Raw genomic sequence first — 18,659 nt, 5'->3', positions numbered from 1 at the left:
CGATTTTCCGGTGTTTAGATGAAGATAATTTAGCCCGCGGTGGACAGGTGCGGAATGTGGCGAGGCTCTGATGCCTGTCCCTTACCTTTGTTCCCAGCTACTCACATGTCGAGCACCGTATTTCTAACGCCCAAATGCCTGACTCCTAAATACAGTTAGATTTGACCATGCGAGGTGGTTAGGAGATTATAAGTCTAAGAGTTTCAAGACATCTCCGGACTAGAATTAGATCTTCCTTTGCGGGGCTTCTTACATGACTTACTCCTGGATATAGTTAGGAAGGATAAGTAAGGTGTTTAGGATATATTGAGGTTTGATCCTACGCCTAAGAGTATCAAGAATGCTCTGGAATTTAATTAGGTCTTCTTTTGTGGGTTATCCATTTTGGTTTGAGGGAGCAGCGTGTAGACTTGTTTTTTTTTTGGCTTTTAGTGTGTGTCCTTTGCTGTAACAAGATAATGGTGACAAAAAAAATATTTAAATTACGTAAAAATGGAAGCGGCGGCAGTCGAGAGCTAAAGTGATGGAGTATGTCGTACCTGCGCTCACCAGTCTCAAGGTAGCCTCCCCCCCCCCCCCCCCTTACACACACACACTGCCTGGGTACATCTTAAACCCTGAACACACTTACCTCGTCTTGTCTTCTCTTTTCTTTCCTTTGCGTGCATTCTTTTTTAATTTCTTTTTATTTTATTTTCCTCCTGTATCTCTTGTATGTATTGTATGACGAGAGAAAGGTTCGGTTACAGTTTAATTCATGCGTTAAAACTAATAATAATCTGAAAATTGCGCTTCACCTTCCTCGAATTAAAGCACAGAGCTGACCACAATAATCATCGTCATCGTCATCATCATCATTATCATCATTCTCATCACCATCGACACCCAACACAATCGGTTAGGCAGAGGAGTTTAACCTTTTCCTTTAAGTAATGAAAACAATAATTACTTAAACCTAAAGGTCCACACACCTGCCAGCATTACTTGGGAGCTCCGGTGAGACCTCGAGGTGGAAGGCGGCAGGGGGAAGAGACAGGCGGGAGAAGCAACGACAGCAAGAAGAGGAGGAGGAGGAGAGGGAGGAGAAGCAGAGGAGGAGGACCAAGTAGACTTAAAGATAATAAGATTTCTCACGGGCCTGTCTTTCCTCCTGCTGGCTTAAGGCTCAGCGATTTCCATAACAGCGAAAGGGGAAACTTCTGAAAATCGACACAGCAATTTTCATGTAAATGCACGTCTGGGCAAGGAGCGGCGCCTTATAAAGTTCTCAGAGCGCGGCGCCTCCGTCAGCCCCGCGTCGCTTCTTGACCTGTTAAACTTGGTCACTTTGAATAAGTTTTTTTTTCTTCTGGATTTATAAATATTTTTTCTCCTTCCTTTTCTTTGGGTGCTTTCTTTCTCTGATCTCTCGCGTTGGAAAAGCTGAATGCATGGCGGAGGGGACGAGGGAGAGGAGGAGAAGGAGGAGGAGGAGGAGGAGGAGGAGGAGGAGGAGGAGGGACAGTGCGTCTTTAACATTACGCTGCCGGGATTTTAACGTAAGAACAGGTACAGGTATGCGCTATGCTGTGTTAGTCTATAAGGTTATACGTTAAAGGAAAATGGTGGTTTGTTTCTTCTTTGCGTTTGCTTAGCTGAAAATCGGATTCTTTATACATAGTTTACTGAGGAAATGAAGTGAACTTTAATAAAAATAGTAAGAACATGCAAAAAGAGAAAAGATTGGGAAGGAGTAATGTTAGATAAGCAGATGACACAAAGGCAGAATCAAATGCACAGTTATATTCAGGTTTATTGAGATAATCCCCAGTAATTATCATTGTGAATAAGTCTTGTCTTCGTTGAGTTTGCGTGTTAATGGACGTGTCGAGACTGTATTGGGGTGCGGTGAATGAAGTATTATAGACTCATGCTTCTAAAAAAATTACGATAGTGCCATTGCTAGATTAAAACAATTGGTATGTCTCGTTTCTGACACTTAATTAGTATATTATTTAGTTCTTCGCTGCACGAGATTTCCGGGTATGCAAAACGCCCGGGAGACGCGTGATAAGTCGATGATGAGTCGCCCTGGAATCAAATAAACGCTCTGAGCAGGATCGCCACAAGTACCGCCGAGCGTCCCTTCCGCGCCGCGAAGACAACGGCCACAATGAGACGAGATAGCAGATGGACTTTTTTTTTTCTTTGGATATCAGACGAGACAGTTAAGGGGCAAAGCATATCATAAGACACATTTAAACTTCATTTCTGAATTTTACACAAAGAGAAAAATAATTAAGTACGGAATTTGTATTGTTGATGTGTAAAACGAGACAGCTAAAGGGCAAAGCAGATGATAAGACAGCCCGCAAAGTACTGTTCCTACGAATTTTAACTTCATTTTTTTATTTTACACAAAGAGAAAAATAATTAAGTACGGAATCTGTATTGTTCGGTGTGCAAAACGAGACAGGTAAAGGGCAAAGCATATAATAAGACAACCCGCAAAGTACTCCTCTTACAAATTTTAACTTCATTTTTATAGTTTTACACGAGAGAAAAATAATTAAGTCCGGACTCTGTATTGTTTTAAATGTGAAACGGTCATAGTTTATTATTATTATTATTATTATTATTATTATTATTATTATTATTATTATTATTATTATTATTATTATTATTATTATTATTATTATTATTATTATTATTATTATTATTATTATTATTATTATTATTATTATTATCATCATTATTATATCGACGTCAGTGTTGGAGCCGCAAAACCCAAAGCTGCAAATTCAAACCTTCGTACTTATAAAGAATGCAGTAAAGCACTCTAGGTATTCAAAGCGGGTGGGTGGGTGGGCGAGTACCGAACAAGGTCAGAAGCCTCCGCCCAGTGACTGATAAGAAGCAATACATATAAATCAGGGGCGCATAAGGAGCAGGGTGAGAGAGGCAACATGATTTATAACTTAGCATGAGTTACGACTTCAGCATGAGTACGAAGACTGTGCATAAGGGGGGTAGGGTGGGGGGGGGCCAGGGCAATATTATCAGTGTGTGTAATGGATAAGTCTAAGAAGTAAAGATTGGAAGCATAGCAGAGATAAATTAAATGAAAGTAGAGGGAATAATGATGGGTATGCATGTCTGGGATAAATTAAAGGAGCAGCATGGACAAAGTGCTGAGTGAGATAGGAAAGGAAGAAGGAAAAAAATACTATACGCCATAAGAGAAAAAAAATGTTATGTCTAAAGTAAATGGATGAAGAATGTGTAGAGGTAGAGCAAGGTGTATTGGGTTGATAGCGGATCAGAGAAGGCAGAAAAAAATAGTGGAATATTGCATAGGGAAGGAGGGCGTGTAAGCTCTTAGTACTGATAGATAAAAATGAGTAATAAACGAAGATTGTAAGAAGGTAAAGTAGTGTAGAGAGTGTGTGGTAGAGCAGAGGAGAGAGAGAAAAGCAAGGGAATTACTATAGAGGTACTGTAGTAAGAAGGAGTGCGTATGTGTGTGTGTTTGTGTGTCTGGGTGCAGCGGCTGGTGGTGGTGGTGGTGGTCTGGCCCGTCGCTGGCAGCTACAACTGGTGGGCGTCCTCGCCAGTCAGGGAGCGGCTCCTTTGCAAACTTCCTGACAGCCGCCCCGCCCCTCAGCAGCAGTGGTGAAGGTAAATCATACTGCCGGGGCGAGGCAGCCACGTGAATTAGTCCTCACAGTACCTCCCTCCTCACTTCCCTGCAAGGTCGAGGTGGAGGAATAAGGCAGGGTATGTGAAGGGACAGGGAGGAATTTGTAGAGAAATGTTTGCGAAAAGGAAAGTAAAAAGGAGTAATGACAAAAGACAGACTAAAAGAGCCACTAAAACACTCACATGGCTGTGTTGTTTGTCTGTTGTTGTTTTTGTGCCGGTAACTCACGAGATTGCCAGAGCGAGACGGGAGACGGATGTTGGACAAGTCTGAGAAGGCGAGGAGGTAGACGGGGCAGAAGAAAGAGAAACAATTGTCTGATGCTATAACATACGAGGAACACTTGGGCGAGAGTCTCTTCAGGAACTGATTGAAGTAGACAAGGCCCTTCACGCATGTTGAGAAAGAATAACGGAACTTAGTAAACCACAAGGGTAATATTATTTCTTCAGCCCTGTGGAAAACCAATGCTTTAATACCAACGAATGTTGGATTCTTTGCCATAATAAAAGTTTATTTTAGTATTATTATGATAGTTAATACCAACGAATGTTGGATTCTTTGCCATAATAAAAGTTTATTTTAGTATTATTATGATAGTTAATGAATTATCTGTTATTTTGTGAAGAACACGCATAATAAACTTGGAGCAGGTGTCCGCAACCTAATTATAATTTTACATTGATTTGCAGTCATCACAAGGATTATATTTTGTCCATGTATAGATCGACTAAATTAAGCCCAAAAGAGACAGAGATAGAGATAAAGGATTCGATAAGCAAATAAGTACTGAAAATGGCAATAAAGCAAGTCTCCCTCGGCCCCATGACTCAGGCCGCGCGGCAGGTCTGGGCGAGCCGCGGGCTGCCAGAGGGACGGGCCGCTGATGCCTCGCCTGAAACTTGAGTCAGCGGCGGCAAACACGGGAACTCGCCTCAGCACGACCCGAAACGCGCCGACGCCGAGCACGACCAAGTGGAAACAGCCGCGGGGACACAAGGCGGGGAGACGCGACGCCACGCGGGACTCAAGGAGGAGGATCAAGAGAGAAAAATAATTGAGTCTTCGTTTCCAAACTCCTTTCCTGCCGTTCAAACTGACATGACCAAACGCATGTCCCCTCCAGCGGGGCCTCGACGCTCGAAGGCCCGTGACGAGGCTCTGCATACCTTGCCGGTTGCCAGCGCTTGTTTTTGTTTCTCTTCGGCTCGACGGACGCTTTAAGGGCCCCGCGCTGACGAGATGAAACTTGAAAACATTTGAGAAGATTTCACCTCCTCTTCGAGTTTTGTTTTTTCCGTGTCATGCCATCCTAGTGCCCCGCGTGTAGGAGCCTCGTCTTGGTCCTGGTAATGCGGCGTGCCTCGGGCCGCGGCGCAGCGGCTTGCTGCGTCGGGTCGTGTTTCCAGCGGCTGACACGCGTCCCGCCGGTGGAGGGCCGCGCCACGCCGCGCCGCACTGCTCGACGGACAGTCGCTGCTACAAATCAGCGTTGTCTGTTTGTTTTCTGTTTGCATAAAATTTCAGATGTTTGCTGTTGTCCACAGTGGAGGGTTTAATTTTAATTCGTAGTTATTTATATATATATATATATATATATATATATATATATATATATATATATATATATATATATATATATATATATATATATATATATATATATATATATTTGTGGAAGGTCGGGGATACTATAGTTTTGGTGTATTGTTTCCTGTTCTTTTTGTACTAATGAAGAACGAAAGCCTCTCCACGCAAGGCCTTCCTTCCTTTCTCCTGTCAAGGGCTTCCCGAGGCCTCGAGGCCGGGCTCCGCGCCGCCCCGCCCCTATCAATCCCCGTGAGTAAAGCCCTTAAAAGCCTCTGACAGCCCGGCCGTCTTCCCACAAGGTTATGGTAACACTGCGGCCTACGCGTTGCTTCAACATTTCCAGACTGGCAACGCTGAGGATAACTGTTGACAGCTCGGCCATTCATTGACTCTCTGGCAACACTGACGGAGAAAAAAAATCTTGACAGTTCGGCCATTCATCAGTAGAGATCAGGACGACTTTGTTATGCTGGTGAATATTTGTTCTGCTAATTGAATGATCAACAGAGCAAGGTGCTTCTCTTTGCACTGTTCCTCCAGTGTGTGTGTGTGTGTGTGTGTGTGTGTGTGTGTGTGTGAGAGTAGAAATTTAGGTATGTATGTGTGTGCGTTGCCGTGTTTGTCTGTCTGTCACTCTGTGCGTCGGTGGGTCTGCTTGTGGCCTTCTGTATGTGTGTCTGTCGCTGAGTCTGTGACGGTATGCATATGTGTACATTTATGTATACTTATTTATGTCCGCACATATTTTTCATATTTTACCATGCATAATTTTGGAGACTGGTATATTCATGATAAGTAAAGAATATAATTAATCGTAAACGATATAGCAATTATTATTATAGACACGACAAAGATAAATAAACATGTAGCTACACATAAACATGAAAGCCAGTTATGGGCTGCAGAGAAGGGACCAACCAACACCATCACCTCCACCACCAACAACAAGACCAACACCAACATCACCACCACAACCACCACCACCACCACCATCACCACCACCAGCAATATCAACAACAACCACCACCACAACAACAAAAAGATAACAACAACAACACTACCACCGCCACCAACAAAAAGATAACTAAAATAAAAAGCATCATAATACCAACATTCGTACACCACCATCACCACTACTACCACTGCTGTCACCAACATACATACACACAAACAAACAAACAAACACACACAAAGGTAAAACAAGGGGAACGCTCTCGTCGGTGATGGAGTGTCGCCCTCGCTGCCCCACTGTGCTCCTAATTTACTCAATGACCCGTTTATCACACTAAATATTTTCCATCTTTCCTTACGAGGCGTCTTATTGCACCGGGTGAGTCTGTGAGCGCCGAAGAAACGCATAAATCTTGAAACTTGATAGATGGAAGTTTTACTATTTTTTTGTGCGTGTTCTTTGTTGGGTATTCGAAGGGAGGGGAGGGGGAAGAAACGCCAGGTGCAGCATCTCATGTAGCAAATATTACCTGCGGAGTCCTGCTGACCAAGATGAGGAATTACTGTACAATGTTTTCTCTATAAGTTTCTTCTGTGCGATGGATACCTCCGTCCGAAAACTTTGCTGTGATCAGTGTGCGCTACAAGACGGATTATCGCTCGTAAATTACCTTCAAGAAAAGTACCTGTGTTTTATTACTCTACGATATCTACCGATGCACAAACGTTAACAACAAACTTTATAAAATTTCCTACATAGTGTCTTCGAGAGCTTTTGTCTGCTTTTTTTCCCCTTCAAGTCGTTCCGCTAATTATTCCCATTAAGGTGAAAGTTGTGACAGTAGCGCTAATCATGGTGCTAATAGGTGGTAGGAGTTACAGTGACGATGGTAGTAATATTGTGTAAGTAGTGACGAGTAAAAATTAGTAAGTAGGATGAGTAAGTTGTGATGAGTAATAGTAAGTGGTAATGAGTCACAGTGTAAGTAGTGGGTTTGATAGTGGCAGTAGCAATAATAGTAGTAGTAGTAGTAGTAGTAGTAGTAGTAGTAGTAGTAGTAGTAGAGACAACAGTACAGCATTATCATCAACAACATTAGTTTTAGTAGTGAAAACGATAATAGTAGTAAAAGTAGTAGAGGTTGTAGTAACATAGATAGTGACTGTTGTGGTTATGGCAGTGGTGGTGGTTGTGGTTGTTACGGCCCTAGTGGTGGTAGTGGTGGTGGCGTCCCTCGGGGCTGGCTTATATCTGTTTGGCTGTTTTATCGTGTGTGTATCTGTCTGTCTGTCCGTCCGTCCGCCTGTCGCTCTGTTTGCATGGCCGCTGTGTGCTCAGATGGACGCTCCTTCCCCCTTGTCCGTCCGTTTGATACATTGAGCACGACTTCGCCTTTTCCTCTTCGTTTCCTCGGCTACTTTTCTCTTCTTTTCTCTCGCTCTCATTTTATTTTTGCTCGCGATGAAGAGGAAGGAAAAGGAGGAGAAAGAAAAGAAGGAAAACAATGGGACTTCGCCTTTTCCTCTTCGTTTCCTCGGCCCCTTTTCTCTTCTTTTCTCTCGCTCTCATTTTATTTTTGCTCGCGATGAAGAGGAAGGAAAAGGAGGAGAAAGAAAAGAAGGAAAACAATGGGACTTCGCCTTTCCCTCGTCGTTTCCTTGGTCTCTTTTTCTCCTCTTTTCTCTCGCTCTCATTTTATTTTTGCTCGCGATGAAGAGGAAGGAAAAGGAGGAGAAAGAAAAGAAGGAAAACAATGGGACTTCGCCTTTTCCTCTTCGTTTCCTCGGCCCCTTTTCTCTTCTTTTCTCTCGCTCTCATTTTATTTTTGCTCGCGATGAAGAGGAAGGAAAAGGAGGAGGAAGAAAAGAAGGAAAACAATGGAACTTCTTCTTTCCCTCGTCGTTTCCTTGGTCTCTTTTTCTCCTCTTTTTCTCTCGCTCATTTTATTTTTGCTGGCGATGAAGAAGAAGGAAAAGGAGGAGGAAGAAAAGAAGGAAAACAGTGGGACTTCGCCTTTCCCTCTTCGTTTCCTTGGCCCCTTTTTTCTCCTCTTTTCTCTCGCTCTCATTTTATTTTTTGCTGGCGATGAAGAAGAAGGAAAAGGAGGAGAGCTAGAGTGTAGAAGGGAGAGAGATGAAGGGAAGAAGGAAAACAATGGGACTTCGCGTTTTTCTCTTTGTTTCCTTGGCTCCTTTTTCTCCTCTTTTCTCTCGCTCTCATTTTATTTTTGCGGGCGATGAAGAAAAAGAAGAAGATGGAAAGGAGGAGAGCTAGAATGGGATGGAAATTGAGGGAGGGGATGTGAGGGAGAGAGATGAAGGGAAGAAGGAAAACAATGGGAGGAAACAAGAGCAGGAAGGAGGTGTATCTTTCTCCCTCAGTGGGGTAACGAGGAGCAGGAGCGAGTGAGGGAAAGAGGGAAGTGAGGGGTATGGATGAGAGAGGGTAAAAAAGATAGGAAATGAAAGGATAGAAAATAAGAATGGAATTGAAAGTAAAGGAGAAGCGGAAGTGGATAATGAGAAGCAGATCGAAGAGGAAAGGAAAAAAATATCTGAGTAAGAGATATGAAAGAAGGAAAGTGAATTAAAGAAAGGAAGAAAAAAGAAGAATAAATGCAAAGAAAAAAGAAGAAATTAAAATAGGTAAGATAAGAGGAAGAGGAAAAACAATACAAAAGTTGAGATACGAAAACATTAAACTACACAACGAATGGAAAATCTATTTGAGAATAAAACAAGGGAATGGGAGAAAATAAGAAGTATATATGAGAGAGAGAGAGAGAGAGAGAGAGAGAGAGAGAGAGAGAGAGAGAGAGAGAGAGAGAGAGAGAGAGAGAGAGAGAGAGAGAGAGAGTGTGTGTGTGTGTGTGTGTGTGTGTGAACGATATGTGGGAGGGAGGGAGGAGGCAGGCGAGGGAGAGAGTGAAAATAAAGAGTAAGAATGAGGGATGACAGCGAGGGCGGGAGTGAGGGTTTGTGTTGCCGTAGTCACGCTGCTGATGGAAAAGCCTGATTTGCATATAGGCTTATGGCGAGCTTTATTAAATGCTCTCTGCTGGGCTTTGCGTTCCCGGGAGCCGCACGCAAACAACGAAAGTAAAAAGCAGATTATTAACGAAACCACATATTTGAATTTACGAGAAGAAAACTAAAGAATGACATTATGAATCGACTTAAACAATCCTTTTTATATCTTATTTTATTTTTATTTTATGAACTTATTATATTTTATCTTTTTATTGGGTCGATACAAAACCCCTTCATAGATCACCAAATACAATAGGCTGAAACTCCTTTTTTTTACTACATTCTACCTCTACCTTATCTTTACATTATTCTTTTATATTTCCACGGCGGGCGATCAGAAATAGTAAAGAACACCATAACTAATAGGCTCAAACATTCCTTTTGCAATCACGAGTCTCCACGGATGCCTAAAAATTACCCTTTTAATCCTAGCCACGTCCAAGGTGATGCATGCAGGCTACCGATATCAAGGATGGGACAGACGGATGGAAGGGAAGGGGGCAGGGGGGAGGAGAGGAGGAGGAATGTCATGGAGAAGAAGAGGTGAGGGTGTCAGGGCGGAGGGTGAATTCAGCATCTCTCCCATTCATCATCTTATAGGAACGGGGGAAGGGGAGAGGAGGGGGGCAGGCTCCTGGTGATTCCTAGCTGGCTCTCTTTACTTTTATCCTTTTCTTCCTTACCTCCCTTCTTTGGTAGCTCCCCCTTTCTTTTCCCTTCGTTCCTTCCTCTCTTTCTCATTCTACACTGGCTCCTCTTAATCCATCCTTCTTCTCCTTACGTCCTTCCCTTCGCAGCTCACCCTCCCAATCCCTTCCTTCCTCCCTATCTTTCTCCTTCTACTCTGGCTCCTCTTATTTCCTCCTTTTCCTCCTTTCCTCCCTCTCTGTTTCGCACTTCCATTCTTTTTCCTTCCTTCCCTCCTGTCCATTTTCCTCTCTTTCCTGTTTTTTTTATCCTCCTTTTCTCCCTGCTTCCCATTCTTCTCCTCTCCTCTTTCCTCCTCTCCCCTTCTTTTCCCCTTTCCCCTCCTCTCTTCTCCTCTCTCTCTTCTCTTCCCCTCTATCTCTTCTTTTCTCTCCTCTCTCTCACTTTCTCCCTTGTCCCCGTCTCTCCCCTCCTTCCTCTCCCTTCCTTTCCTTATATCTATACATAGCCAGAAAAACTGATAAATGTAGTTATTTTTATTCTCTCTCTCTCTCTCTCTCTCTCTCTCTCTCTCTCTCTCTCTCTCTCTCTCTCTCTCTCTCTCCCCTTCCCTCCCCTTCCCCCACCCCCCCCACTCCCTGTCCTGTCCGAACCGTCATTTATGCGTCTGTCAGTTAAAAATGTCGATGTGTGAATGATCTGCGAAGGTTGAGAAAAAAAGAAAAAAGGCGCCTCTTCGATCACTCGGCTATTTGAGGCTGTGAACGGCTTGGATGTTTTTATTTATCTTTTTTTTTTAAGTTGAGCCTAGAAAGGGAAGGGGTGGAGGGGAGAAATAGGTAGCGATGGAAGTGAGGGAAGGAGCAAGGAAGGAGGGAAGGAAAGGGAGAGAGAGAGGGGGGGAGAGGGGGTAAGCGCTGATGCCTCCTCCGCAAGTAAAACGTCGTGACACATCAGGCGGTGAAAACATGATGCATCTTTTTTATGTTAACCTGCCATGCCTTAATGTGAAATGATAACAAAATAGACAAAGAAAATATAATGAAAAGATATTGCGGAACTGAAAGATAACCAAAAAAGCAAACAAAAATGAATATGGTAAAGATAAATGATAACAAAAATATAACATAGACAACAGGCTAGCTAACAGAGTATGTATTTGATTTGCCATCTCAATAAACAAACCTTTTCAAGAAACAAAAGTAATGAAAGGAAAGAAGAGAAACAGGAGAAGTAAACAGATGAAATGGTGTTCTTGCTGGAGGAGTTGGGGAAGGGAATAAGAGAAGGAGGATTTAAAGAAGGATTGAAAGAGGAAGGAAGTATCGTAAGAAAGGGAAATAGATGGAGAAGTAAAACAAGAGAGAGAGAGAGAGAGAGAGAGAGAGAGAGAGAGAGAGAGAGAGAGAGAGAGAGAGAGAGAGAGAGAGAGAGAGAGAGAGAGAACCCTTCCCCCCGGCCTGCTCCATCATGGTCAAACAAATGCGTTCAGCACTGCGTCACGTCTTGTCATCGGCCCAACACTTGATCATCGCCCGCTGACTTGGGCTTCCAGGGAGAAACTTTTTTTTAGGGGGGAGGTTGAGGCTCTTTCACTCTGTTGTCTCCCCCCCCTCTCTCCCTTCCTCTCTCTTTCTCTCTCCTTCTCTCTCCCTCCTTGCCTATATCTTTCTCGCCTCCTTTTTTTTCTTCTCTCTCTCTCTCTCTCTCTCTCTCTCATTTTTTAGGCCTATTTATTAAAATGACCACCGTATGATCCATTCCCTAATGACATAATGATTATTCTTCGAAAAAAAATTAACATATGCATTGATATGTTTAGAAAGATGTATAGACGTTTGTACATTGGCAGACGGCGAGAGGAACAAATCTGAAAAGCATTTTCCACGAGACACTAACTTTTTTTTTCTTGTATATGATAAATTTACTAAGAGTGCATTTTTTGCTTGTAATCTTTTTGAGGTTTTGAAAATAAAATACCGTTAAGAAATGTGGAAGGTCTGACATATGATAACACACAGGTAAATATACACACTTTTCCTTTCTATATTTCCTTGCCTTTTACTTATCACAGCTGAAATAAAGACGTAAAAATTGAATAAGCTAAAAGAATACGAAATAAAAAAAAATCAAATCAGTGACTCACGCAGACGCACGCACACACATAAACAACACAAGGAAGAAAAAAAATACAATAACAATATATATACAATAAAAATAGACGGTGGAAATTCAAACACGTCGCGGCCTTAGAAAACGACAGAGATATCTTCGCCCCAAATGACAAGGGAGGATTCTATATGAAGACAACTCGGCGTAAATTGTGAAGCAGCTCGACTGAACCGTGTTGTTGTCAGCGGCCGCGAGTGAGATAAAGGGAGGCGGAAAACAGAGGGCCAGGGGGAGTTTATGACTGGCCTGGAAAACATAGCCGGTGGGGAAGGGAAGGGAGTGGGAGACGGAAGGAAGGAAGGAAGGGGCTTGAGAGGAAGAAAGTTGGGATATAGGGAATGAAATGAGTGAATGTAAGGAGGAGAGAAGAGTATATCGGAGAAGAAAACACAAAATCGAGAGGGAAATAAAAAAAGGCACAGAGTCAGAAGGATAGAAATGATGAGCTATAAAGAGGAAGTAAACATAACGTAAGGAAAGGAACTGAGTAGAATAAGGAAGATGCATGTCTGTAGATTTACTTATGAAGAAAACTAATATTTTTATCATATATATATAAATGATTAGGCTGAAAGAAAGTAAAATGAAAGAAAGAGCATTCAGCTTACCTGCTTTAGAGATGCATGCCTGATTTAGAACTGAATCTGGAGTACAAAAATTTCACCACCTCAGTTGTCACCATTCCTCCCCTCCTGAGCATCAGCCGCAGTTCCCTCCCTTCGTCACCGTAGCCGCAGCCTCCGTGGCCGCGGCGGGAAGTGCCTCACAGCTGCTTGTCAAGGGTGCGTCTCCGTAATGATCGATCACCATTTACACACTAATTGAGAAGGAAGACGAGGAGAACCTTCGGATTGGCCCGCCTGATAATATTCTAAGTGCGGAATGAGTCTATGGGAGATTCCAAAAGAGTGAGTGCGAGACAGACAGAGAAAGAGCGAGCAAAAAGCAAAACATACAAAATTTAATTATTATTGATCGATTTTGATATGCAATTGTTATGTCTATCAAATCCACTGCATAGGAAAGTAGATAGACGCTGTAGGTAGGTAGGCCTGCACTCATAGTATTTTTTCTTGTTATTAATTTTATTTGGATGTCTTGCTATTGTAGCGTTTAATAGCACTCTTTTATCAGTGCCACATATGTACTACCTCTGTTTTTTTTTTATACATAATTACTGTGTACCTGCATTGGAAAAGTAAATAAAAGATGAAGTGTTGTTTTATAAGTTTGTGTTTCCTATGCTCGGCGCGCCTTGATGTTATTCGTTATTTGTGACGAGTAAAGTTTAAGGCACACACCAGCGGATTAACCGTTTGTGTAATGATTTGTGTGTGTGCTTGTGTTTTATTAACCAAGCATGAATACATTGTTTCTGACCTGTGTGTGTGTGTGTGTGTGTGTGTCTTGGCATGATGTCATACTCGCGTTTGTTGGTTTGCTTTTTGTGTTTTGCGTCTGTCATCCCTGTGTATGTGTGTGTGTGTGTGTGTGTGTGTGTGTGTGTGTGTGTGTGTGTGAGGGAAGGGGGGGAGGGTGTTACAATAATAGCTTGGATCAGGTTTATCAAGACGCTCACGGGGGTGCCCACTGACAGTGATGGATCAGAAGGGGGGAGAGAGAACGGGAGGGGAGGAGGAAGGTAGAAGGGGATAGGGGAGGAAGGGAGAAGGGGAGGGGGGAGAGACCATCTTAGTGCCTCTCCCTTCCTCACTCCCTCTCCTCTTCCTCTCCTCCCTTCCCTCTGTCTCTTCTTTTCCTCTCTTCTTTTTCCTCGCTCTTTTTTTCTCTCCGTACGAGTCTTCCTCTTTGCATTTCCTCACTTCCTCCCTCATTCCTCTCTTGCCTCTAATCCCTCTTCTATTCTTTCTTCCTTTCATTTTTCATTATGCACGTTCTCCTCTCTTCATTTCTTCTCCTCCCTTCTTCCTTATTCATTCTTTTCTTTCCATTTTTATTATATATTTTTATTGTTTTTCCTCTAATCATTATTTTTTCTATCAGTTCTGTTTCTCATCTAATCCCAAGCTCATTCTTCTTTTCCTTTCCTATCCTCCTTTTTTTTCCTCTTTTCTTTCTCTGTTGTACTTTTCTTGATTGTTTTGGTCCTGTTTTCATTTCTTTTTTTTTTAACTCTATACTGTAATTTGTATTCTTTCACTTCCTTTCTAGTTCTTTCCTCATCCTTCTACTTTGCTTCTCCGTGGACTTTTTTCTTTCATGTTCATAATGTTTTTTTTTCATCATTATATTTTCTTTTTTAGCGTTCTAACATTTATACCTCCATTTTTAATCATTGGTGCCTGTAAATTATTAATGTTTTGACAATTGATTATTTTTTTATTGTCAGAAAGCAGTTCAAACCAATCTGCTCCTAAAATATACACGCTTACTTAATCGATAAACACGTTCGCATCAAATAGACACCTACGTAACAGACAGACACGAACGTAATATTAAAATCGATTCTCAGACTGGCGGCCCACACAGGGTTAGACCAAGAAGGGAAGGGGGGAGGAGGGGAGGGGAAGGGAAAGAAAGGGGGTGATAATGTCCATGTAACACCCGTAGCGGACTGCTCCCCCCCTTCCCTCTCACCCTTCCCCATCACCCCGCCTCTCACAACTCCCCATTTTTTTCCCTTTTTTCTTTCCCCATATCCCAATTCATCCCTATATTCTTTTTTTTCCAGCTAAAGAAACAGCTCAAGGGGAAAAAAAAGGTGTAAAAAAAACCGCTAATCGCTGTTCTTACCTTTTCCCTTCCCCTAACCCCATCATTTCCCATATTTTTACTCTTTCACTTTCCCAAACACTATTAATCCCCACTTTCTTACTTTTACCCTCCCCTTCATAACACCATTATTTCCCTTTCTACCCCATCATACATTCTCCTTAGACTTTCTTCCCATCTCTAACATTATCCCTTTACTTCTCTCCTATCCTCCTTTTCTCTTCTTCGACCTCATTAGATTCACTTTGTTCCCATTTACTCTTATACTTCTACTTCCTGATGTGTGTGTGTGTGTGTGTGTGTGTGTGTGTGTGTGTACCCGGCCCTGACAGGTGTTCCCCTCACAGGTATGGCCACCTCGCCCGCCGCCGCCATCAGCTGCCCCTCCGTCGGCGCCGAACACCCGATCAAGTCCTGTAAGTAACCCACATCTGTGTTTGTTTGTGTGTTTGGTACGGTGGATAAAGTACACACACACACACACACACACACACACACACACACACACACACACACACACACACACACACATCATGGTCAATCAGAATATTTCGCTGGATTTGCTCTTTTTTTTTTTTCTTACAAGTAAATCAAATTGTGGACCGAAATCTCGTGTTGCGTATTGTTTTTTTCTTGTTTTTTCTTACTGCGGTGCCATACTGTTTTGCCGTTGGTCTGCCTGCCTCCTTTACGTACTTTCTTCTTTATTTTTCCTTTTCATCCATCCTCAGTTAAGTTTCCTATTTCTTTCTTTTCTCCACCCAGCTGATTATCCCTCTAGAACATATATTTTCTTGCCTTTCATTCCACTCTTCGTCATTCCTCTCTCCTTCCCTCGGTCATTTTTTCCTTATATCATCGTCGCATTCTCCTCCTATACCTCCTTCTTTCGCATTTTCCTTTTCCTATCGCTTCTTTAATATCTCCTTCCATTGCTGCTCTTTTCTTCACTTTCTTCCTCACTCTTACCCTCTTCCATACTATCTCTTCATTTACTGCTGCCTTTCTCCCTTTCTCTTACCCTCATCACACTACTTATCCATCCCTTCTCCTCCTTCCCGCTCTCTCTCCGTCTTACCCTCCACAATCCTTTTCCTCTTCTGCGCTTCTTCCCTCGTTGCCCTCCCGCCCTGACTCCCTTTATCACTCCGTTGCTCTGCTTCCCTCTCTCCCTCCTCTCTTCCCTCCCTTTCTCCCTCCCTCTCCCTCTCTCCCGCCCCTTCAGCGACTAACCACGTGGGCTAATTAAGGCACAAACGACCCTCTGGCGCCGTGTTTCAGTGGATGTGCAACAAACAATTACCACGAGAGAGAGAGAGAGAGAGAGAGAGAGAGAGAGAGAGAGAGAGAGAGAGAGAGAGAGAGAGAGAGAGAGAGAGAGAGAGAGAGAGAGAGAGAGAGAGAGAGAGAGAGAGAGAGAGAGAGAATATTGTACGTCTTTAAGTGAACAAAAGATCAGATTCGGATGGCCAGAATTTTGTTTTCATATGTTAATTTATTGGTTTCGTTTCACTTCGTATGATAATTTATTGCAGTTTCACTTCAGTTCACCGATGGCTCAAAAGAATGATGCAGCCAGTGTTCATAAGTTTTTAATTCCTGAATATTATTTTTTTTAAGGTTACTAATTGAAACTAAGACATAAAAAGCAGTTGATAAGTGTAGCAGACTTATATAGAGACAAAAAACAAAAAAAACAATCGTATTTTGTGGTGTTTTATTAGTTCGGTTATTTGTCTCCAGTGAGAAGTAAAGTTTTTATTTTATTCTTTAAGCTGCTTCCTTTACTGTAAATTGAACGTGTTACATCAATTTAGTAGCAACGAGTAGCGGACTTTTTTAAATTATTGTTTCCTTTTTTTGTGCCCTTGAGCTGTCTCCTTTGTTGTAAAAAAAAATAGAGATCCTGCTCCTTTTATAAATACAGCAGACCTAAAACGGGAGCAGGAATCACTTTTCTTTATAGTTGAAATCTTAGTTTGTTCAGTGTATCAGATCATATATATTACCTTTCATTACTTCAGATTAGTCAGGCATTTACTAGTTTCTTGAAAGACTAACACACTGAAATCAAATCAAAAGTACGTGAACTCCTTATTGGATCTTCCCTCAGCCTTTCAAATCCCTTCCTTTCCCTGGGCACCGTAAGTCAGGGCGGGACAGACAGAGCCGAGACCTCACGCCGGACGCCGCCGCTGCCTGTCCCCCGATGCATCACTCCTGTATTCAAATGAGTCCGTTTAGCGTGCGTGTCTTTCAAGATTGAGGCAGAGGCAGCGGGAAGGGGTGGAGGCGGAGGAGGAGGAGGAGGAGGAAGAGGAGGCGAAGGAGTAGGAGTGAAGGAAATGCAAGGGAGGAGGAAATATAGCGAAGTGCATTGATAAGGGATGAAAAGGAGATAGAAAATAGCAGTAGAAGGGAAGGGAAATTTAGAAGAAGAGGGAATGTAAGTGAGAAGAGAGAAGTGAATAAGGAGAACAGGGATTTGAGAAAAGAGGGAAGGATATCGAAGAAGGTAGAAACAGGAAGATAAATGAATTAATGAAAGAGTAGAAATGTGGAGGAATCTGATAAGCGAGTTGACAAAGGAAGGAGAAAGGAAGATAAGAAGATACAAAGAACATACACGGACGGGCCGAAAATATGATCAATGGGAGGATATAAGGGAGGCGAATAAAAGGAAGAAAGGAAGGAATAGAGACAACAAAATTAAATACGACAAAGATTCCTAATGAGTAGATGGAAACAATATAGGAACAGGAGGAGTCTGGAAAAGGGAGTTCCTGTATATGTCTCTCTGTATTCCCTTATTTGTTTTTTTTATTATTTTTCCTTGTTTCTTTTTTTTTTCTTTTTTTTCATCCTCTTTACGAACCTCAAGTATCCCCGTCTTACATCCTCCACGCGCTCTCCTTTTCTTCTCTGCCTCCTCCTCCTCCTCCTCCTCCTCCTCTTCTCTCCCTCCGGCGGGGTAATACCGAGAGTGGCGGGACTGGAAGGGAAATGATGCATGAGGAGGCGTGGAGTGAGACAAGCACCCGCTGGTACGCACACACACACACACACACACACACACACACAAACACTCACATACAAGGAAAATTCTATGTATATTCTCTATCGCTGTAATTTTGTTCTTTTTATTATTGTTCTTTTCGTTTTTCCTTTTGTTTTGTTTTGTTCTGAGATACGTGTAAGTTTTGTTTGGAGTGAGTCATCGTTACTTGTTTCATATTTACTTAATTTTACTTTGTTTCTTGTCATTAAATTCTCTTTTTTCTTGTTTTTGTTAGTTTTTTGTTTAATCTCTTAATTTTTCTTACGATTGGATATCTCTTTTATACATATTTTGGCTACTCTAGTTATCTATGACCTATCTATAATTATCTTTTCTCTCATATTTATTTTGATCCTACTCTTTTTTTCTTCAATCAAGGCGCATCCACTCTTTTTTTTTTCCTGTAATACATGTTTTTTTTTGTCTCCATCCTCGTGGTTCTCCCTCATCTGTATCTTCAAACCTTCCCTTCCTCCCTCCCTCCCGCTCTCTCTCCTTCCATTCCTCTGTCTCTCTCTCTTTTCCTCGACATTCTTACCTCGCATCCCGCCCCCCTCTTTCCAGCCCCTTCCCCTCCCCCTCCTTCCACTCCCTTCTCTTTTCAGCCTGGTAAAATTCGAAGCAGCAGCTGTCAAAATGTTGTCTAGTAGTGTTGCTGGCGTGCTCTTCTTCCCTCGCAACACACTGGCTTCCCGCAACACACAGAAACATATACTTTACTGGTTTAGGTCTGTCCGTGTGTGTGTGTTTGTTTGTCTTATCTTGGCTTTGGGTGGGGGGAGGGGGCTTTGTGGTGGT

The 18,659-nt window shown here is 42.5% G+C and overlaps 1 protein-coding gene across 1 annotated transcript in view; it reads left to right on the top strand.

Moving 5' to 3' along the window:
- Positions 1–15,227, top strand: part of LOC127008911 (uncharacterized) — a 57,553-nt gene extending 42,326 nt beyond the window's left edge. Inside the window, exon 3 of the mRNA XM_050881390.1 lies at positions 15,151–15,227. Within this exon, the coding sequence (XP_050737347.1) occupies positions 15,151–15,227 (77 nt within the window). The remainder of the gene's footprint in view (positions 1–15,150) is intronic.
- Positions 15,228–18,659: the final 3,432 nt, after the last annotated feature.

The sequence above is a fragment of the Eriocheir sinensis genome, chromosome 39 (assembly GCF_024679095.1).
Source record: "Eriocheir sinensis breed Jianghai 21 chromosome 39, ASM2467909v1, whole genome shotgun sequence".
Taxonomy (NCBI): domain Eukaryota; kingdom Metazoa; phylum Arthropoda; class Malacostraca; order Decapoda; family Varunidae; genus Eriocheir; species Eriocheir sinensis.
This window is presented reverse-complemented; position numbering and strand designations above follow the sequence as displayed.